The 23,899-nt window shown below is 41.8% G+C and overlaps 1 protein-coding gene across 1 annotated transcript; it reads left to right on the top strand.

The window, feature by feature from the left end:
• The first annotated feature begins 3,801 nt into the window (after positions 1–3,801).
• On the top strand, positions 3,802–23,550 carry CLEC3A (C-type lectin domain family 3 member A). Its single transcript, XM_089689817.1, has 3 exons — positions 3,802–4,076; positions 14,603–14,686; positions 22,729–23,550. Exons 1-3 carry the CDS (start codon positions 3,962–3,964, stop codon positions 23,115–23,117), a joined length of 588 nt encoding a protein of 195 aa, XP_089545943.1. The 5' UTR covers positions 3,802–3,961; the 3' UTR covers positions 23,118–23,550.
• Positions 23,551–23,899: the final 349 nt, after the last annotated feature.

Below are 23,899 nucleotides of genomic sequence, written 5' to 3'. Positions count from 1 at the left end.
CACCACACTTTGGGTTCTACAAGGGGAAAGACTGCCAAATGTAGCAAGCTTTCTAAGGACAGCACTGGGTTCAATCTTTAATCCTTGTCCCAGGAGATCTTCCGAGAAACCAGGAGGGCTGGTAGTGCTTGCAGGCTGTGGAGCTATGAGCACCTCTATAAGGGCAGTGAAGAGGTCTCTGCATGTTGCTACAAGAAGTAAAGTGATTTTTGAGGGGCTGCTAGTTCCTCTCCCATAAAGGGCAGCTGCTACTGGTCTGCAACAACTGATGGCTTTCAGGAAAAGAACAGTCCAGAATCTGCCTTTATACATAGTAGGGAAGTGTCTCCCTTCCATTGATTCAAGTCAAACTGGGCATCCCATAATCCCTATTCCTCATCCAAGTTGATTTCCCCTAATAAAATAACAAAACCAAGCCATGGACTGGTCATTGTCTTTGTATGCAAGTTGGTGCGAGAGAGATTTACTTCCTTTGTTTGTCCTGGTTGGTGACCATAGTCACTGGGACTGAAAGCAAGGGAAAATCCAAAACTTTAAGTTGTTGCTGGCAGAGGAATAGAAAGGAAACCTCCAGTGGGGACAAGTGTATTAGGAAGCATTTCCTCTCATTTAAGGGTATGGGAAGAAGAGAGAAAAAGAGGAAACGAAAAGGGGAAAGAGAAAAAAAAAAACGAAGAAGGGGTTTAATCCTGATAACAATCATTTTGAGCTATCCAGTTATCAGAGAGGGTTAGTCGATATTCTGTAGAAGTCTATCCAGTAAAACCAGGTTTTCTGAAACCGTTCCTCCTTGTGATCATAAGTGGTTAAAAGTCCCATAATAGGTTTGATTTATTGGAGCTTGGACATTGATTGAGAGGTAGTTGAATGCCATCGTAGGGGAATACCAGCTCTAGCAGGCCAGTATAACGGATGAGTACAGTCTCAAGTCAAAAATGAAAGCTGTTGGGTTCACACTGAGCTTGATATCAATATATTTAAATATAAATGTAATTATGGGTTCCTAGAAAGATTTTTAATACTGGGTGCTCCTAGAATATACATAAGGTACTATTTAAATAAGGTACTATTATGGTCATTACATCTCCAACAGAGGGGAAAGCACTGAGGAAAGGGAACTATGGAAAGTTGATGATACACTGCAACACCAGGAGAGAAGTTTAAATTCTGTTTCTGATACCTAGAGATTTTAGGGGAGGATGTTATCTTTTTGATCTACCAAGGAGATGGTTCCCAGGGCTCCCATTTCTGTAGAAAGGTGGGAAAATCTCTTGGTGCCGTGAGGGTGTTCAGGCAGGAGTAGAAAGTGGCTAGGCTGTGTCTTAGTGGGTCTGTTTCAAGGCAAAGTTCTTCAAATTCCATTATTGGCTTTATAGGAGTCTGCCCATTGTACTGTTGAACAAGGAACTGTCAAAGTTGCTTTGCACTCCACAATAAGAATGGGGGGAGGGGCAATTTTGGATTTCTTGAATTGATTTGCAGCCATCTACAAATAAAATGTGTTTTGGCCATCCCTTTTGAGAGAGCTGTAGGAGTCAAAAAGTCCTGTCTTTTAGTCCCGGGGGTAATAGTGGGTTACCTATAAGGGGAGTCTTGAGTAATAGCTAATTATGTTCAGTGTTATCGATCAACAGGTGTGATTTGACCTGTGCAGGGAAGGTTTTCTCTAGCCAGGACAAATATTGCAGTGGAATGTTAGTAATACATTATTTCAGCTTTTCAAAGTATGGTACGTGCACTAGTCTAACTCCCTGAACATGTGGATATCTTTGTGATGTAGTAGCATATGGATGGGGCCAGTTGATTGGTACCAAAGATCCAGTAAAGGCACAAAGAGACCAAGGAAAGTGGCACTGTTATTATCTGGATAATTATAAATAACAAATATTACGTGGACTTCAGCTACAAGACGCAAACAATATGGCATCAGAGTCTTTATACCACAGGCAACTCAGGTACAACAGTCCTCAGCAAGGTTGGTGGTATTTTAACACAGCACCAGCAATTGAGATGTTACTTTAATAATGCTTACGTAACTGAGCGAAGGGGGTGGCACGTGCATTTGGTAGACTGAAAGAAAGATCCATGTCCCAGCTCTCCAGAGTCCCCTGATAGCCCAGCCAGCAGTGGTAACTCTGCTCTGTGCCTCCTCAACGAGAACCTTTCCCTAAAGCTAAATACACTGTCCATAACCAGCATAGATCCTGCCCCTACTCTATCCCCTTCGCAAACGCACACGAACTGCATGGGGGCAGTACTATTTTTTATCATTGCTCTCTCTAAAGATGGCCGTGGAGGTCAACCAGTCTTGCAGTGTTCAATCGGGCAGCTTCTCCTCTGATGACACCTATGGAGGTTTCAGAGGAACAAAGCTCCTCTTAACCTCCATTCCCACTGTACAGCGGCCAGCCAAACAGTGCCACCTACAGAGGGTAGGATAAATGATACCTGCCTACAAGTAGACATGGGAATCCTATACCATCCATGGCCATGGCCTTCGATAGGAGATTGTAGTTCAATCTGAGGCTTTTTGGGCCTGGAGGAAGTGAAAGGATGGTAGAATCTGAACTGGTAGAATAAATACCTGCCTTCAAGCAGACATGGGAATCCTATACCATCCATGTCCATGGCCTTCGATAGGAGATTGTAGTTCAATCTGAGGCTTTTTGGGCCTGGAGGAAGTGAAAGGATGGTAGAATCTGAACTGGTAGAATAAATACCTGCCTTCAAGCAGACATGGGAATCCTATACCATCCATGTCCATGGCCTTCGATAGGAGATTGTAGTTCAATCTGAGGCTTTTTGGGCCTGGAGGAAGTGAAAGGATGGTACAATCTGAACTGGTAGAATAAATACCTGCCTTCAAGCAGACATGGGAATCCTATACCATCCATGTCCATGGCCTTCGATAGGAGATTGTAGTTCAATCTGAGGCTTTTTGGGCCTGGAGGAAGTGAAAGGATGGTACAATCTGAACTGGTAGAATAAATACCTGCCTTCAAGCAGACATGGGAATCCTATACCATCCATGTCCATGGCCTTCGATAGGAGATTGTAGTTCAATCTGAGGCTTTTTGGGCCTGGAGGAAGTGAAAGGAGGTTAGAATGTGAACTGGTAGGATAAATGATACCTGCCTACAAGCAGACATGAGAATCCTATACCATCCATGGCCATGGCCTTCAATAGGAGATTGTAGTTCAATCTGGGGCTTTTGGGGCCTGGAGGAAGTGAACGAATCTGAGCTGGTAGGATCTAGAAGAGATGCAGAAGTTTGGGTAGTATTTTCATTTTTTTTCAGATCATTAGCAAATCCAGCTACCTTATGATGTGTTGCACATCATTGCAAGACTTTATTATTCGGTTTTGGCTCTAATGTGGCAGGGGTTCTAGCATGAGAATGAAAAGAAGGGGGAGAGAGATTTAACACATTTTTATTTCTTGATACAAGTGACCAACTCTAGGCTTATGGGACACATACACAGATCCGGATTTCCATGGAAATATCATTTTGATTTTTTTATAATATTAATATTTTTTGGTTTTCTTATTGAATCAGGCTAAAAAAATACCTCTATTTCCATCAAGAAACTACAGGTACCTACATATACACATAAATGCATAACAGAGAGGTCATTGACAGTTTGGAGTTTCTTCTTATATCCTCCTGCAGAAGCTTCCCGTAGTTGTAGGATGAACAGGTCCTTTAAACTGTCTGTTTTTTCATGTGTTCTGCAGGTCAACAGAGGGGTATTCATTCCTGCCGAGGCAGAAAAGACAGCACACATAAAATGTGAGCATGGAAAGGAGAACAAGGAACTACCTTATGCATCAGCCAAGTGAAGTATTTATCACATCGGTAGGCAAGGAGAGCTTGTATACAGCATTCCTGCTCAAAGTGAGTTGGAGTTGGTGAAACCTTGCTCCTGATCCAGGACGATCACTTATACAGTAGCTATCAAGATGGGTCGCGTAGGATTTACCGTTATACTTGTAATTACCATATTGCTCTTGGGTCAGATCAGTGGACAGACTTCTAGAGTAAAAAACAAGAAGGATCGTCGCTCCAAGGATAAAGGTATGACCTGTGAGAATTGTATTAATCTGACTTCTAGTCAGATTCAAATTCTTCAAATTCTAGTTGCACAGTGTATGGCTCAGAAGATCAAGCATGATCACCTAAATTAATGAGGGGGGCAGCCAGATAATTAACCCCTTCATGATGCAGGGTAAAACAAACCTTAACGCCCAAACCCCATTTTGCACTTGATGTGTGTTAGTAAACCTGTAGCTGTCAAAGCAACTACTTTGTGTATCGAAGTGGATTATATCTTGTTTTTTTTCAGGACAAATTGAGATTTTTGGTGACAATTGGTAATAGATATTTCATTATTTTACATTTTTTTACTATCAAAAGAAAAGAGGGCCTAAATAGTTTTTTTATGGTCTCTTCATTACTCTTCTCTTATTTTTTTTTTTAAGGAAAAATAAAAAAGGAAGAAGAAATGATCTCCATTATCTTTTATTTATTGAATTTTAATTTACTACAATTGCAACTTTATACAATGTCATTACTACATTGCTATTGATTTTTATTTATTTGATATCTTATGATATCTTCTATTGACTCTTTTTCATCCCCCTATTATTTTATGCTATCCTTCTTTATTGTAACCTTGTACTTGGATTTGATTAAACAAGTAAAACTTTTTGTGAAGCAAAATAGTGAAAACATTTTTTTTTTTAAATCTAGCTGTACATTCCTTGCTGTTAAAATACCTTACCACCAATGAACAACCCAAAATAAATTCCCCGGCTCCTGACAATTGCAGCGATACCACATATGTGTATATTATTTGTTTGTACCCGTAGTAGGTCCCAGAAGAACTAGAGTACATTTTGGGTTTTTTAATCCTACCTAAAACACACTGACAGCAACTGACAGTAATTTAAAAAAATGCCTTTTTTCAAATATTCTACCTAAAATATACTGACTCTGACCTTCGACCCTGGCCTTGACATTTGACCCTTACCTTGACCGTAACACTGGCTTAGATCAAACCTTGATCTAGCTTTTTTGTCTTTGTTTTTTTTCTTACAAACACATGTTTGTTTACATTTTTCTCCCCTGGGGAGAAGAGAAAGATACAATGTATCCATTCAGAGGAGAAAAAAAAAACTTCAGGAATGGGCTTCACAGTGACTGATCAGAGGCTATCATAGCAATCGGGTGATTGGGATGCAGAATTCTTACTTCCCAAATGTTAGTAGGAGATTTGAAACTCTCGGTGAGAGCCCAGTCTCTGTGCTAAAAAAACAAGAACACATATATGTGGCACCTAGGTTTAAAGCCCACCTCCTGGACACCGCATATATTTGTTACCGTGTCGTAAAGGGGTTAATACTTTGGAATCTCAGAACAACAACATAAGGGTGCTTAGAGCCAACACAAAGGTTTAAAGTTTATCTAAACCTTAAGAAAAAAAATGTAATATATAGCAGCTTACAAGTCCTCGGATGTGGTGGTTGCATTAATTTTCATTTTCTTTTTAAAGGTTTAGTACATTTTATGAAAGTAAAGAAAAATAGATATCTAAGTGCAATAAACTGTTACTTCAAACATTAATATATCATTGTTAAATGTATCAGCTATCTTTTGTGATCTGAAGAACATCTTTTATGTAAATGAGCTGAGTAGAGTGGGGTGTGTTTGTAGTCCATGCGGTTCGGCGACTAAGCGTTGTCACTCTACTACAGAAAGTGTGTTTCTTGCAGGATCACCAGGTAAAAATAAAGGAAAAAAAAACAAATGCAGTCACCACATCTAAAGACTGGAGAGTTGCAATAAATTACCATACATTATGGTTCTTGGGTTTGTATATGCTCTAACTCTGTCCACTGCAAACCATGCATCTGTGATGGGCCCTGGCAGCATTGGTGGCCCAGAACTGTCTGGCTACATATTTATGAAGAAAGAAACATACAGTATATAGTTTGGGAACTTCTAAGACTGCTATAAAAGGAAACACTATTCTGTATCACGAAAGAGCTTGCTGCTGTTGAGATAGAGGTTGGAGGCTATAGGGTCCCATCACGCATTGTTATCACCCTAAGAAAAACAGCTCAGGTGCAGTAATACTTAAAAAAAAGATTTAAAAAAAATATTAAGCTAAACATACTCCTACGATGTTTAAATGACAGAATTTTTGCTGAGAAAATTGGATTAATACAGTTGCAAGAAAAAGTATGTAAACCCCTTGGGATTACATGGAGTTTTGCATGAATTGGGCATAAAACGTGCTCTGAGCGTCATCTAAGTCACAACAATAGTAGAACACAGTCTGCTGAACATAATACTACACAAACATTAGATGTTGCCATGGTTTAATTGCACATAACATGTAAACATTCACAGTGCAGGGAGGAAAAAGTATATGAGGCCCTAGCTTAATGACTTCTCCCAGAGCTAATTGGAGCCAGGAGTGAGCCAACCTTGACTCCAATCAGCGTGATGATATTGGATGTGTTGCTGACAGCTGTCCTGCCCTTAAAAAACACACACCTGTTTTGGGTTTAATGGTTTCAAGAAGCACTGTCTGATGTGAACCATGCCTCGCTCTCAGAAGACCTACGATCAAGAATTGTTGACTTGCATGAAGCTGGAAAGGGTTACAAAAGTATCTCCAAAAGCCTTGATGTTCATGTGTCCACGGTAAGACAGACTGTCTACAAATGGAGAAAGTTTAGCACTGTTGCTACTCTCCCTAGGCGTGGTCGTCCTGTAAAAATGACTGCAAGAGCACAGCGCAGAATGCTGCATGAGGTAAAGAAGAATCCCAGAGTGTCAGCTAAAGACCTACAGAAATCTCTGGCACATGCTAACATTTTTGTTGACACATCTACAATAAGGAAAACATTAAACAAGAATGGAGTACATGGGAGGACACCACGGAGGAAGCCATTGCTGTCCAAAAAGAATATTGCAGCACGTTTGAAGTTTGCAAAAGAGCACCAAGATTGAGTTGTTTGGGAAGAACACACAACACTATGTGTGGAGAAAAAAAGGCACAGCACACCAACATCAAATCCTCATCCCCACTGTAAAACATGGCGGAGGGAGCATCATGGTTTGGGGCTGCTTTGCTGCCTCAGAGCCTGGACGGATTGTTGTCATTGATGGGAAAATTAATTCCAGAGTTTATCCAGACATTTTGCAGGAAAATGTACGACCATCTGTCCACCAACTGAAGCTCCGCAGAGGATGGGTGATGCAACAGGACAATGACCCAAAGCATACAAGTAATTCAACAAAACAATGGCTGCAACAGCACAGAATACGCCTTCTGGAGTGGCCCAGTCAGAGTCCTGACCTCAACCCGATTGAAATGCTGTGGCATGACCTTAAGAGAGCGATTCACACCAGACATCCCAAGAATATTGCTACACTGAAACAGTTTTGTGAATAGTGGTCCAAAATTACTCCAGATCATTGTGCAGGTCTGATCTGCAACTACAGGAAACGTTTGGTTAAGGTTATTGCTGCCAAAGGAGGGTCAACCAGTTATTAAGTCCAAAGGTTCACATACTTTTTCCTCCCTGCACTGTGAATGTTTACATGTTATGTGCAATTAAACCATGGCAACATCTAATGTTTGTGTAGTATTATGTTCAGCAGACTGTGTTCTTCTATTGATTATAGATCCTCCTGCGCTTCTATGGATAGTTCCCCCTCCTAATAAGTAAGCTGCTGACACTCCAACCAATAACCTAATCAGTGTAAAAATCTGTATACATTAGTGTAGCGCTCTAAGAAATGTCATAAAAACCATAAAAAATAAAAAAATAAAAAATATTAAATCAAATGTGACCAGTGCTGTAATCTCCACAGTGCTCTTATGCCACTAATAGCACTAGAAACGGACAAACCCAACAATATCAGAATATGCAGTATACAGTATATATTAAATGTGACAAGTGCTGAAATCTTCTCAGTGCTCTAGTAATACTGAGTAAAAAATAAAAAGATAAAAAATAAGATAAAAGTGATAGTGTCACTCCAAACGATAAATAAATCAAATAGGTAACAGGTGACAGTGCCACTTCAACTTCATTCAATGTCCAATTTTCCTTATTCGCATTCTTCTATTTAAAGTGTTCTTGATAACCCTTTAAATAGAAGATCCAGGGTGATCCTAAAGGCTTGTGGGCCCCTTGGGGTCGCAGGAAGGAGGTGAGCAGGCATTTCAGCCAAAGTGGATAAGAGTGTGTTGGTTCACGTGTGGCACTACCTATACACACTATGCATGGTTATCAAGAACACTTTAAATAGAAGAATGCGAATAAGGAAAATTGGACATTGAATGAAGTTGAAGTGGCACTGTCACCTGTTACCTATTTGATTTATTTATCGTTTGGAGTGACACTATCACTTTTATCTTATTTTTTATTTTTTGTGTTCTTCTATTGTTGTGACTTAGATGACCTTCAGAGCACATTTTATGCCCAATTCATGCAAAACTCCACGTAATACCAAGGGGTTCACATACTTTTTCTTGCAACTGTACATTGTATATTCAACTGGATTTTACTAAGACAGTACTGTATTTAGACCTCATGGTGTCCTGGGCACACAAAATTGATGATACCCTTTTGTACAAACACACCTCCTCTTGTATACAGCCCCTGCATCCCCATAAAGTAGCAGACGGCTCCAGCCGCATGAACAAACTGCTCAATAACACTGTATAGGCCAGAGAACCTATGTGAATGGTCCCTTAATGTTTTAAATTATTTTTTAAAATGTAGAAAAGTATTTTTCACAAATTTTATTACTTTGTACAAATTTTTTATTACTTTTTACAATTTTTTTCAGAGCACTGTTGTTGCTTGGGTTAAATATCAGAGGTCTAAAGAGACCCCTGATTTCTCACTCTTGAGATGTAGAAAGGAATTGAGGACATGAATCCCCACTTCTTTCTCTGCAGCCTTAGCAGATATAGAGGCTCCTGTTCAGTCACAATCTGAAGCATAGTAAACACAGTTTACTATGCTTCAGTTATAAATGAACACAATGAGTAATTGGTACGGATCACTCATTGTGTTCATTCAGAAAAGTAAGAGGGCCTGTAAATATGATGTATTGTTTTGAATAGAATATGGAAGGATTAGACCCTTTGTCTGGTTGTTATTGTCTGTGTGTAAATATTGAGGATAGGACCTTGTCCAGGTGACCACTGTCCTGCAATGGGTAAACCTGGTGACAACAGTCTAAGAGACTCCCCTAGCTTAGGAGAGTTATCTTACTTTCTTAAAGAAAATTTCTCCAATGAGACACTTCCAAAAAAAAAGTGACTAGGATCCTAAAGACATAATCCAGCAGGGGGCACAGGGGCGTTCACACCCCGAAATAGAAAGCAACATAAGGGTACGTCTCTTTGCGCAGAACTGCTGCTCTCCCGCAGATTTTTTTATTTTATTTTTTAACATTTTTTTTTATTTTTATTTTTAAATACTTATATCAGAGCAGTACAATGTTACCATAGTAACACTGTACTTCTCTGGGGAGGGGTGATCAGGGATTTGTTTTTTTTTATACTTTGCTTTGCAGGAGCAATAAAGATTAACTTTCCTGAATGGGTTAAGTTCATAACAGTTCAAAATAATAGTGATCTGTGACTGGCTAGAGCTGATCACATGGTACATGGTGCTGTGATTGGCCCCATGTACCATGTGAGAGCTGTGGGCCAATCACACATGTACCATGTGAGAGCTGTGGGCCAATCACAGGTCACCAGGAAGAAAGGCAAAGCTACTAAGAATTAGATTGATTCATAACAGCCTTGCTGTCATTGTGATCACGTGACCACTAGGTCCTGTTTACCTGGATCCACATTCTGCTGTGTCCGGTGGACACATTGGTCGCAGGGGGGAGCTCCCTGTGTTGGTACAGCCAGAGCAATGTGCCCATACATCGCTTTGCCTGTAGCTGCCACCCATCTGCAGTAGATTGCGGGCGGGTGACAAGCGGTTAATAAAAATATATGGCCAATTTGTCCAACAAATGTTTTATAAACAAACCCCTTTAAGTAGTTACATGGTAGGTTTTATTTTTTTTTCTTTTATAGAGGTATATACACCATACACTAGAGCAAAAAGGACCTTTAGTCCCAAAACAGGGACAGTTGGAAGCTATGGATTTATCTGAAATTCTTTAACAAGTACAGTCTAATAAAATTGCTAATTCTACCAAGTCCCTACGAGTACATTTCAGTGTTTACCCAGCTCAGACAGGAAATAAGCTGTGGATTCTCTGGAAAAAAGGCATGAAAAGAATATTTTGAGTAGACTGTGTAAAAAAAGAAGACCACTGCGTCCTAAATACAGAACACTGTGCTCTGGTAAACAGCAGGAAGGATAATGTTTAAATAGCTCTTAAGAACATGGTGACATCTGACTGTATAATCAGAACTTTGCTTTTAGAATCCCTTTCGTATATTGAGTTATATGCTAAAACAAGCTGAACACATTCCTTTGAGCCCATTTTATAGGGAGTTAATTGGAGTCTCTTTTAAGCCCGAAATCTATTTTTTGATATAATTGGCACAATGCCTACCATTTTTTAAGCCAATCATTTTATTGCGAATCCATTGCAAGTAAGTTGCATACCTGGCGATCCAGTCAGTAACAGCACTTTCTGTTGCAGGCTGTCGATGCTAAACCACTGCCTTGCAGTTAGCGGCAGGCCTAGGAGATAGGTAACCCAAAAGCCAAATCAATGTGCTCCACAGCAGGCTGACACTGCTGCTGCTAATCCCAAGTAGGGAATTGGGTTTGGTTAAAACCAAACTTGGGTTTGATCCAAACCTATGTTTGCCTGAACCCCAAAGGAAGCTGTGACGGGAGTCACTTTGGGTGGGAGGCCCATGGAACCCAGCTCACTTTGGAGAGGTGGGGAGAGCCCTGTCTCAGCTCCCCATATCCCTCTTATGTGTAAATCACCCTGTGCCTGTTAGGGGTGCAGGGTGATCTGTCCTAATATTGTGTGGGCTTTGTCTCAGACTGTGTAGACATGTTTAGGAGATAGGTGGGGTGGGGGGTTGTTGATTGTTTAATGTTATGTGGCTTCATCCCATTGTTCTATTGTTTGTCTGGCTTGGGAGCAAACTATTATGGGATGTATGTGTTTATGTGTTAGCTTAGTGGGGGGGATGTCTCCAGCAGCTCTCCCTCCTGATGGGACTGTTTGCTGGAGTGACATTTAAATACCTGTGTGTCTCTTGTTACAAAAAGTAGATTTCCCCAACCTGTGTCATTATTCAGGGAGGGGGGATTGTCCCCTGAGTGTATATATCTGGTATCTGTGTTCAAATAAAGTAGTCTACCTCTGGTTTACTTCAAATCTGGTGTCGTCTGGATCTTAGGGGTAACAATAGCCAGATTCACTGGTCTCGTGTTCCAGAGCCCGAGAAGCAGCTTCTTGATAGTGATACCCAGTCGTGGGTGTCTGGGGTCTGTTACAGAAGCTGTCAGTTATGGGCCAATCAGCTACAGGCATGGGGTTCTCATGCCCACAGCTGAACGTACACAAAGAGCCTGGGAAGCTCATGACATCATTGACCTATTATGGCTACATGGCTATATTAGGTCAATGTCATTGACCTAATATGATAGGTCAAAGAGTGTGCCAAATGTCCAAAGTATTTTTCCCTGCTGGTTGTAACCTGTTAAAAAATAAAGACTTTGGACTCTTAAGGATTTTTCTTTTGGCACTCTCTTTGACCTATCACACATGATATTCTTGATTTGGGTAAAGGTCTTTTCCTAAGGGGTCCTCTATCTGTCACCTACATGGTGGAGATCAAGCTGGAGAGGGAGCTTCTCTTGCACCTCTTGTCCAACACCCCTGGTTTGCAGGAAGCAGATGACCATAGATCACCAGGCAGGAACCAGGAACTTCAAAACGGTGATAATCATCAGACAGTAGGGTAGCTGGGACATAAGCCAAGAGGTCATCAACAGCCGGGCAGGGAGGTAGTGGAACATCAGGCAGAGAGCAGAGTCAGGATACAAGCCAGGATTAGTACACAGCCAGGCAGCGAGGTATATGAAAGCAAGACAGGAGAAGAGTAAAAGCACAAGCCCGAGGTTGCAGCAGACAAGCAGACATTCAGAGATAGGTTGGGCAAGCCAAGTTCAAGGCTCAAGTGAAGCAGAAACTAGCTGAAGACCACTCAGCAATCTGTTCATTTCATAGTCCAGCTTAAATGAGCCAGTAGAGGGTTTTGTGCAGTGAGCCTTTGCTCAGAATTATGAGCATGTAAGAACACGTACTGAGCTTCTCTTACACCATCTTTGTAGTGGTCTGCCAAACACAGGCCAGTCGGGCTCAAACAATGATTTAGTTCATATTTTGGAAACCATGTTGTCATATTAAGTCAATGGCTGGACCTCTGTTGCTTCTTCACCCAGAGTTTTAATGCAATGCATTTTAATGTACAAAATACTGCAAGTTAAAGAATACCACACTGCAACGGAACACTATAGCATGAAGAAACCCTTAAAGTGAATGTAGAGCTGAATCTTTTTTAACTTTTGGATAGAGTACAGAAGAGCTAAATTCCCTTCCCTGTTATTTTGTTGCTATCTGTTTTTAATGAGTAGGACCCTCTGTGTCCTCTTGTACCAAATGGTATTGTAATGTTTACCTTAATTTTGTAAAGTGCTGGACAAACTGTTGGCGCTATGTAAATCCTATATAATAATAATAAACATCTGTTACAATTGGGGGAATTTCCATTCAATTCCTGTCCTGAAGGTGCAACAGGAAGTTAGAGAAAGTCTACCAAAGTGAGGGAAACTACCCTCTTAGACAGCTGTCACTGGAACAGGAGCTCCCATTGGAATATTTGTCCTTGCCTTTTTATCTAGAGACAACATTTTTGACATAGGTTTTTAACCCTTCCTCATTCTATCCAAAACTAAAAAAAAAAAAATATGTGCCTAGGGATATACTTTAAATCTCTAGACCTGTCACAATTTTTTTCTTACTTTTTGAATAGTGTGGAGGGTTTATATAATGTCTGTTTCCCTGTTGAAGAGAATCCCCTACACTGTTTTATCTAACAAATGCCAACCAGATCCCAACAGGGACATGGACACTATGGGGTCTGCTGTACGAATGTGACAAAAATTTCACACAGGCCCACCGAAACTTGGCACATCTATGTTGACTATGATCGACTGTACTATCTGTTCTTATCGGTGTCCATTATGGGTGCTCTGCCATCATTATTGCTTATTGGTAGGAATGGCTGGCTGTATAGTATGATGGGGGTTCAGAGAAGCATTCCCAATAGGGGAGGACTCTGAATGGGCATGCACCATGTAAGGTGTGGGTTGGTAGTACTCCCTTGGCGTGAAGGTTCTGAGGAGCCCAGTGTCTCTTGATTTGAGTAAAACTCCCTGGTCTAGACATGGGATAGGAAGGCAGAGAATCGAGATGTCTTTGTCCCTTGGGGGTTGGCCACCCCAGGGGTGCTCTTAGTAATCGTATGGGCCTGAGAAACCCACTGAGTGAATGAGCACATGGTCACATCACTGTTCGTTTTTTCTGCAGTGCACCTCTTCGGACTGGTCCTTATTGCTAAGTGTGGGCAATATTTGCTATCAGGCCACAGCGCTGAACAAATGTACTCTGCATTGGCACTTTTTTTTTTTTCTCCATGAGTTTTTCTGTGTTTTTTTTTACTCTGAGTTAGAATGTGGGTCCATAGGCCTACCCTAAAGTCTAGGTGAAGGATGTTTGGCTATTAGGATCCTTCCTCCCCTGAACCAGGGGTTGGGGGGAGGTCTCTCACCTAGTACTCGGTGGTCGGCTTCCACTGACCCTAAAAAGAGAGGGTCCGCCAGGCCTTATGACTAGGTGGACCATGTTGTACCTTGCCCCTGCCAGGAGGGGCAAGGTAAGGGTAGAGTCTTACTTCCTCTGGAGGTGGACTAGAGACACACCCGTAAGTGCATTTTTTGTGAGTGTTTTCCACGTGTCCATTTTTTGTACACTTAGGTCTTTCATTTGTTAGCACCACAGTGGGTTAAAAAAATTAATTAAAAAGCCTATGACTGTAAGCACCTTCTTGTGGCTATAACGCCATATTTTTTTATATACCTCAATCAGGAAAAAAAAAGTATTATGGCTACCAGATGGCACTATCAGGTGGTGCAAAACATATGACAAGTTTCATTAAAAAAGTTTTGCAGTTTTCCAACGATCAGATTTGCTTTTTTGCTGTTACTATGCAAAAATGAATAGTAAAAACAATGTACAGTATGCGTTATTAATATACAGTATATTACTATAATATATATATATATATATATATATTTAGTATATGTAAGGGGATTGTTACCTTCACCTTGTGTGCTAGCTGCTACCCAGATATCGCCAGCGCTCACCTATATATTAGATTTTATATATATATATATATTTTTTTTTTTCTTTTTTTTATTATTATTTATTTATTTTTACGTGATATTTTTTTTTAACTTCATATTTTTAGTTATGTATTTGTAATAACCATGTGTGATTTTTTTTTTTTTTGCTATAAGAAAAGGAAGGAGACTTGAAGACACAGATTGAAAAGTTGTGGCGGGAGGTGAACTCATTAAAGGAAATGCAGGCTTTACAGACAGGTAAATATAACATTGTATTCTCAAAAGCTTGTCCGTAATAATGGTTTCAAATATTGGTTGTATGCTACATAAAAAAATTAATTATCAGAGATGATCTTCCATTAAAAAAATTACAAAAATGAGCTTATCCTGAGATATAGGCAGCGGAAGTTATGCATATAGTGACTTGCACCCCCCAAGTCACTATACTGGTCTTTTATCATGACCAATAAGGAGGTTCAGGAAGAAGACAGGGTGTGGCCACACTTGACTTTTAGATCTCGTTCACATGGACATACTACAGCGCACACGCATGTGAGGGCTGTGTTTGCCTGCATGCATGGGCTGTACAAGTGTTCCATGCATCCCTGTGCAGGCAGTCCCATTCATGTCAGTTGGGGTGCAGGGGCACGGACACAACCACTGCTCCCAATTTGACATTTTATACACACCCCTATGGCTGCCATAGAAAGCAGTGTGCTTACAGTGTAAAGCACAGCACACAGAACACAGTAAACCCTTTGATCACCCCAGATGTTAACCCCTTCCTGCCCAGTGCCATTAGTACAGCGTCGGTGCTTTTTATTAGCACTGATCACTGTATTGTTGTCACTGGGGATGTCAGTGACAGCTAGTTCCCCCCAGTGTCTGAATACCCGGCGCAGTCCTGCAGTCAGACTTTAAGTCGCTGATAGCTGCCATTACTGGTATAAGAAAAACAAATTCCATTATCTATACCGCCATTCGTAGACACTATAACTTTCATGTAAACTAATTCATTTACATGTATTGGGATTTTTTTAGCAAAGACATGTCACAGAATACATTTTGGCCTAAATTTACGATGAAATTTGATTTTTAAAATTTTTTTACTGGACATGTTTAATAGCAAAAAGTCAAAAATATAGTGTTTTTTTCTCAAAATTGGCGGTCTTTTCTTTTTATAGCGCAAAAAATAATAACTGCACAGGTGATCAAATACCACCAAAAGAAAGCTCTATTTGTAGGAAAAAATGGACGTAAATTTCATTTGGGTGCAGTGTTGCATGACCACACAATTGTCAGTTAAAATAACGCAGCGCCGTATTATATAAAATGGCCTGGTCAGGGAGGGGGGTAAATCCTCTGGAGGGCAAATGGTTGAAAAAAAATTTTTTTGTACAAATGTCAGAAACATTTGTGCAAATTTAACAAAATGTTACCATGTTTTCAAATAGGTTAACACCTATGTCATTAGCTCCATCTAGTGGCCAAAATGCTGTATAACATTTTATTGCAGTGTTTCATTGGCATTTTGGCCACTAGATGGAGGTGATGATACAGGAGTTAAATCTTAACTTATCTCTCTATGGGCCAAGTCACACGCATGCGCGGCTCAGTGTACATGGCAGGAAGATACATTTATGGCAGAAGAGACCAATAGGGTCTCTTCTGTCATAAATACCCTGCATGGCAGCTACCTGTGGATGGTGCCATGTCAGCAAGTGACCATACTGTCTGGGCACACTGGGGAAGATTTACTGGAGAAACTGGAGAACTCAAAATCTGGGGCAGCTCTGCATGGCAGCCAATCAGCTTCTAACTTTAGCTTCTTCAATTAAGCTTTGAGACCTCATGCACACTTAACGTTTTTACAGCGGCTGTTTTTGACTTTTGACGGTTTTTTCCACAGCCAGTAAACCCCCCAGCATGTTATCCTATGTGTCCATGTATACATAGACTGTAATCAAAGCTTTTTGGCTGGAAAAAAAAAAAACAGAACTAGTGGGTTTCTAGAGGAGTTTTTTAGCTGTAAAAAAGCTCTAATGCTGAAAAACGTGGCAAAACGCAATGAAATGCAGTAAAACGCCGCAAACTGGCGTTTTTGGACTTTTGTTTACCAAAAGTTTTTTTATTTTATATATATATATATATATATATATATATATATATATATATATTTATTATTTATATATATATATATATATATATATATATATATATTTTATATATTTATTTTATATTTAAAACACCAATGCAAAAATGCTAAAAAAAAAGCTGAAAAACTCACATTGTTAACCTCTTCGCGACAGCCATATGCAAATGTGCGGCCTCCCGGCATCTGGGCCTAGACGCCGAGCGGCCGCACAATTGTCCTCTATTAAAAAAGGACTTATGTGCTGAGAGCGCGCGCCCTGCACGCTCCCAGCACACATCTCCTCTTTCAATCGGGACCTTTCCCGATCATGTGACTGCCGTGACGGCGCGTCACGGCGGTCACATGACCCATGAGATGCCCCTGGTACCTTTCATGGGCTGTTTTGGGTGTGGTTTGATTGTGGGTGAGGACACAGGGGCCCCATGATCCCCTATTGCCCAGGGGCCCTATGAGTTGCCAGTCCGCCCCTGGTTGAAGGTCAATGATTCAGAAAGACATAACCCCCCATTGATGTACATGGCAGCCAGGCAATTAGCATTTCTAGAGGGAAATCTCAGCCTTTATATTTCTATCAGTACAGGACAGGGGCGGACTGACAACTCTTGGGGCCCCCGGGCAATAGGGGATCATGGGGCCCCTGTGTCCTTGCCCAAACTCAAAAAAAACTATGAAAAAAAGGTACCAGGGGCATCTCATGGGGCCCCCTACTGACCCCGGGCCCTCGGGCAGTGCCCGAGTTTCCAAATGGTCAGTCCGCCCCTGGTACAGGATAACTTTTACTGAACTGATGTACTGAAGGCTGGTGAATGGTGATTGTCTCCTTCCTCGGTGTGAACAGAAGCATCTCTGTCAGGCTCCCCCAATGAAACATATTCATTTCTGTCTGAAGTGCGGCTTTGAAGCCAAAAATAGCATTTCAGAAGCCTTATTTAAGAAAAAAAAGGGATTAGAAGCTGTCTGCGGGCTTTTCACGTCTTGATCTCAGCGGCTTGTTTTTAAACTGTGCTACGTCCAATTACCTGTGATCCTTCCCTATATTACAGTCCAACTCCAGCCAAAACATGTCCAATACACAGCAATATGAATAGGTATACAAACCTAAAGGGGATCTCATCTTTCCCCACATTTCCAAAACCAAACGAAATAAAATCCATGCACACTAGCATTTTTTTTAAGCTCCTAGAAGCTATTAGCATTTTTTTTTCTGCCCCTAGAAGCTGTTATTAGCATTTTTTTCTGCCCCTAGAAGTTAAATGATGTTATCCCATGGGGATTGATTTACTAAGGCTCCTTTCACACCTGTGCAGTTTGCCTTTTGTCCTTTTTGCAGTGCTTTTCGCAGTTCATTTTGCATTTTTATACATGCATTTTTTATGTGTTTGGAAGCGCTTTTACCACGTTTTGTTCAGCTCTTTTTTTTTTTCAAAGTGGAATTTTTTTTTGCTGGACAGAATAAAAATGCAAAACGCAGCAAAAATGCTGCAAAAATGCACTACTATGAATTTCAGCAGATTCTCCATTGAACTCTTTTGTAGCAAAAAACGCTGCTTTTTGCTTTTTACCCCAGGTTCACACCTAATCATTTTCCGCAGCATTTTGCAGAAACGCAGTACGGTCCATTTTACAGGATTTCCTATGGGATAGGTTCACATCGCCGTGTTTTCACCCAGTGCGTTTTTTGGGAAGGGTCAGAGACTTTTTTTGAACGCAAAAACGTGCGTTTTGATTCAATAGACTGCAATGGAAATGTAGCAGAAAAGCATGTAATGCGTTTTTGCTGTACTTTTGATGTAGTTTTTTAATGTGTTTATGATGTGCTTTAAATCTGCCGAGTAACATGATACATAAAAAAAAATGAAAAAAAAACCGCAACACGCATCAAAAATGTAGCAAAAATGCAAGTGCGAAAAACGTGAAACGCAATGCAGAAACGGCTCAAATGCAACCTGCATAGGTGTGAACCTAGACTTAAAAAGTCCCTGACCCTTTCTAAAAATGCAGCAGCTCAAAAAACCATAGATGTGAACAGGGGCAGACTGACAACTCATGGGGCCCCTGGGCAATAGGGGATGATGGGGCCCCTGTGTCCTTGCCCAAACTCAAAAAAGCCTATGAAAAAGGTACCAGGGGCATCTCATGGGGCCCCCTACTGACCCCGGGCCCTCGGGCAGTGCCCGAGTTTCCAAATGGTCAGTCCGCACCTGGATGTGAACATGTTCCATAGGAAGCCATGATAAATGGACTGTAGTGTGCAGGGGCGGACTGACCATTTGGAAACTCAGGCACTGCCCAAGGGCCCGGGTCAGTAGGGGGCCCCATGAGATGCCCCTGGAACCTTTTACATAGGCTTTTTTGAGTTTGGGCAAGGACACAGGGGCCCCATGATCCCCTATTGCCTGGGGGCCCCATGAGTTGTCAGTCCGCCCCTGGTAGTGTTTCTGCAAAATGCAAAAAAGCACTAAAAAACGCATTGGTGAGCCTAAAAAACAGGAGAGTGCAAAATCTGGTGCAGCTATGCATGGTAGCCAATCAGCTTCTAACTTCAGCTTGTTCAATTAAGCTTTGATGCAGCAAAACGCGGTAAAACACGGTAAATGCCACAAACTGTCGCTTTTGGACTTTTTTTGACCCAAAAAAACCCATAAAACCCGCTAAAAAATGCTAATGCGGAAAATGCTGCTAAGCGCGGCAAAACGTCGCTAAACGCTAATGCAAAAACACTAAAAAAAGCTGAAAAACTCCCGTTTTTAACATGACATTACACAGCTAACCTTACCAGCGTGATCAAAATGTCCCGTGTGCATGAGGACTTACCCCCGGTTCACATATATGTGGCCGCAAGGGCCGTGTTTTGCGCGGGCACAAAAGCCCATTCATTTGAATGGACTCCCGTGTCCGTGACACTCAGGGAAGAAGTCCCTGCACTTCTTCTGAAAACGCAGCCCGCGCGGGAACCTCGGTTCCCAGTACGGTTGTTGTTTCCAGTGCGGGCGGCGTGCCATTAGAACTAATGGCACCGACCCGTGGGTCCGCATTTCTCCATGCGGGTAGTGCGGCTGCACGGATTTTCGTGCGCATCCGCAGTGGCACCACTCGCAAATATGTGAACCTAGGGTTATAGAGACTTGTCACCGGGACAGGAGTCCCATTCAGAAATGACCGCTCACCTTTTAAACTTTTGGATTTCCAATAACTTTCTAAATAGGGCAAATCTCCCTAGTGGGGACATAAATAGGGATAAAATCTGACGGGGGTTTTGACACTTCTGTACTCTATCCAAAATATAGACACACGCAGCCTGGTTCAGGAGTGAGCCCACACATGTGCCCCCATAGGAAGTGGTTTGATATGGGGGCACTCAGAGAAGAGGAGCAGACAGCATGTAAAGGGGACACCAAAAGTGGAGGTTTGGGGCTCATTAGGGAGATTTTTCTTGTTTAGAGAGCAGGGGTGGACTGACAACTCATGGGGCCCCTGGGCAATATGGGATCATGGGGCCCCTGTGTCCTTGCCCAAACTCAAAAAAGCCTATGAAAAAGGTACCAGGGGCATCTCATGGGGCGCCCTACTGACCCCGGGCCCTCGGGCACTGCCCAAGTTTCCAAATGGTAAGTCCGCCTCTGTTAGAGAGTAATAGGAAATCCAAAACTTTAAAAGGTCAGAGGTAATGTTTGAATGGGACACCTGTTCTGGTGACAAGTCGCTAAGCTCCTGTATTGGTCTGGCTCTGCACCCAGCTTCAGTTCTTCTCTCCCCTCTCTGTGCCCTCACAAGTTAGCTGAGAGTGGCGGGAACCATTGGCTCCTGCTGCTGTCAGTCAAATCTAGTGAGGATGAGTGGGGATGGGGACAAGCCGAGCTGTGTATGTTTATAGATGCACACAGCCCGGCTCAGGAGTGAGCCAACACATGTGCCCCCATAGGAAGTGGTTTAATATGAGGGCACTTGGAGAAGAGGAGCAGACAGCATCTAAAGGGGACCCCAAAAGTGGAGGTTTGGGGACCATTAGGGAGATTTTTCTTATTTAGAGAGTTATAGGGAATCCAAAACTTAAAAAGGTGAGAGGTAATGTTTGAATGGGACACCTGTTCTGGTGACAAGTCACTAAGGTCCTGTATTGGTCTAGCTCTGTGCCTGGCTTCAGTTCTTCTCTCCCCTCTCCGTGCCCTCAAAAGTTAGCTGAGAGCGGCGGGAAGCATTGGCTCTTGCTGCTGTCAGTCAAATCTTGTGAGGATGAGTGGGGGCGGGGCCGAGCCGAGCTGTGTATGTCTATAGATGCACACAGCCCGGCTCAGGAGTGAGCCAACACATGTGCCCCCATAGGAAGTGATTTGATATGGGGAACTCAGAGAAGAGGAGCAGACAGCATCTGCAGGGGACCCCAAAAGTGGAGGTTTGGGGCCCATTAGGAAGATTTTTCTTATTTAGAGAGTTATATGAAATCCAAAACTTTAAAAGGTGAGAGGTAATGTTTGAATGGGACTCCTGTTCTGGTGACAAGTCGCTAAGCTCCTGTATTGGTCTAGTGCTGCACCCAGCTTCAGTTCTTTTCTCCCCTCTCTGTGCCCTCACAAGTTAGCTGAGAGCAGTGGGAACCATTGGCTCCTGCTGCTGTCAGTCAAATCTTGTGAGGATGAGTGGGGGCGGTGTCACGCCGAGCTGTGTATGTAGATGCACACACATGTGACCCCCTAGGAAGTGGTTTGATATGGGGGCATTCGGAGAAGAGGAATGGACAGCATTGGCAGGGGACCCCAGAGAAGTAGGTCCGGGGCCGCTCTCTGCAAAACCAGAGCACTTAAGTATAACAGGTTTGTTATAAAAAAAACAAAACACTGAAGCTTCACAATCACTTTTAGTAAATCAGCCTCAGAAGATAAAAATATAAGCTATAAAAAAGATGCACAAAATTGGATGATACATATAATCTGAGTATTTCCAATCATTCCTACAAGCCTGAAAAATTGTGCATAGAAAATGTTATTTGTAGAGAAAATAGACTAACTATGTTCAATCATTGCAATAGATCCCCATTAACAACAAAAACCACAACCTGTCTTACAGTGAGACTGATGGTTCTCTACAATTGTTTATTGAATCTGATTAAAAATGGCCTCATGGGTAATTGTATCAGTTGGGATTTCTACAATCCATCATCAGCATTATGATTGCTGCTCTGCAAAGTCCCATTTGAAAAGCCTGTGAACCAACAGCTGTATTTTATGAGCAAAATGCAATCTCAGTTTATGAGCAATCAGACAATTGAAATGCTGCGCTGCCACTCCTACAACTGCGAGACACTGCTTAGAGAAGTAATATATGTGATTTAAAAAATCTGTGGTTGTGTAAGTATATAGTGCTACAATGCACCTCCCTCTTCAGTGTATCAATGTGTGAACTAAACAAGAATGCCAATGATGTGTACCGTGTTGCAATGTACCTGTCTCCTTAATGGGTGTAATCCTACAAATCACAGTATTGCTCCGTACTACAATGCACCTCCCTCTTCAGTGTATCAGCCCTCATGCACACTGGACGCTGGTAACGCTAGCTGTGTAAAGTCACATTAAAAACATGAGTTTTTCAGCTTTTTTTAGCGTTTTTGCATTAGCGTTTAGCAGCGTTTTTGCCGCAACTAGCAGCATTTTCCCACGTTTTTCCACATTTGTGTTCTGTAGCATTTTTTTAGCAAAAAATTTTGTTTTTCTGGTTAAAGAAACATGCAAAAACACTGGTTTGTGGCATTTTACCACGTTTTACAGCGTTAGAGTGTTTTTACAGCTAAAAAAACTTCTCTAGAAACCCAGTAGTCCTGGGTGCAGCAGCATTTCAATTATCTAGTTAGCACACTTATTTGTGTTCATTGTTAGCAGCAGCCAGGGGCGGACTGACCATTTGGAAACTCGGGCACTGCCCTAGGTCAGTAGGGGGCCCTGTGAGATGCCCCTGGTACCTTTTTCATAGGCTTTTTAGAGTTTGGCCAAGGACACAGGGGCCCCATGAGTTGTCAGTCCGCCCCTGGCAGCAGCCTACAGGTTCCAATCTCTCTTTGTTTTCCGGTGTGCAGGATTCTGAGATATAGTACCAGTTTATGAGTGCCTCCTCCTAAACCATCATAAATGATAAGAATTGCCTTTATTTGCAGTCTGCCTGCGGGGTACCAAGATCCATAAAAAATGTTACTTGGCCTTTGAAGAAACCAAGCACTTCCATGAAGCCAACGAGGACTGTATAGCCAAAGGCGGAACGTTGGCAACACCAAGAGACGGGGATGAGAACAGTGCCCTTCGTGACTATGGGAAAAAAAGCCTCCCAGGGGCTGGAGATTTCTGGTTGGGCATCAACGATATGGTCAACGAGGGCAAATTTGTGGACGTTAATGGCATCGCTATCACTTATTTTAATTGGGAGCGCGCACCCAATGGAGGCAAGCGTAAAAACTGTGCTCTTCTTACCCAGGCATCCCAAGGAAAATGGGTCGATGAAGTGTGTCGTAGCTTAAAGAAATATATCTGTGAATTTATTGTTCCATAGAGGACACCTCTGGTTAGCTATAGTCAGGGCAAAAGGTGCATTTTGTGATCCATTTTGTGATCCATTTTAATGTGTTTCATCGTTTATAAAACAGAAAGGAAGCTGCAAGAAATGTACAGATACGCCTTTGTCGCCTTCTTACCCAAAACAGTCATTAGAATTTTATTTTTAGTCCTTTCCATGTTTAGGACTGCAGCTTGCTACAGTTTTTATTAACCTGCATTTATTTTTTTTTGAATATGGTTTATGAATGGATTGCGATTTTAATTCACATTTTTGTTGTCACAGTTTGTGTTGTGACAAATAAAAGATAAATAATAAAAAAAGCATCAAGAACATGGAAATTAACCAAGATGGTATACAAATGGAATGGAAATGAAAGATATAAAAAAAATATGTTCTGATATGTTTATACATAAACTGTAGAGATGTAGTTCTTTGCATTTTCTGCTTATTTTTCAGACTAAGCCCGGGTTCACACTGATGCGGTGCGGAATTCGCAGCGTTTTCTGTGTGAATTCCGCACCGCATCAGAATCGCACCCCGTTCATGAGAACCGCTGTGGGTGTGTATGTTAAAGCAGAGCTCCACCCAAAAGAGGAAGTTCTGCTTTAAGGACTGCTCCCACACTCCCCATTAAGGATTGGCACCTTGGGGGAGCAGGTACCCGAATTTGACAAGTACCCACTCCCACTTCTGGTTTAATCGCCTAGGCGGCCTACCTCCCTCCCTCCCTGTAGGGACACATGACAGGTCTCAGAAGACTACAGGACCATTCATGA

The sequence above is a fragment of the Staurois parvus genome, unplaced genomic scaffold (genome assembly GCF_062004578.1).
Source record: "Staurois parvus isolate SC_StPar_1 unplaced genomic scaffold, SC_StPar_1.0 ptg000498l, whole genome shotgun sequence".
Taxonomy (NCBI): Eukaryota; Metazoa; Chordata; class Amphibia; order Anura; family Ranidae; genus Staurois; species Staurois parvus.
The sequence above is the reverse complement of the archived record's forward strand: the minus strand, read 5'-3'. Positions and strand labels throughout refer to the sequence as shown.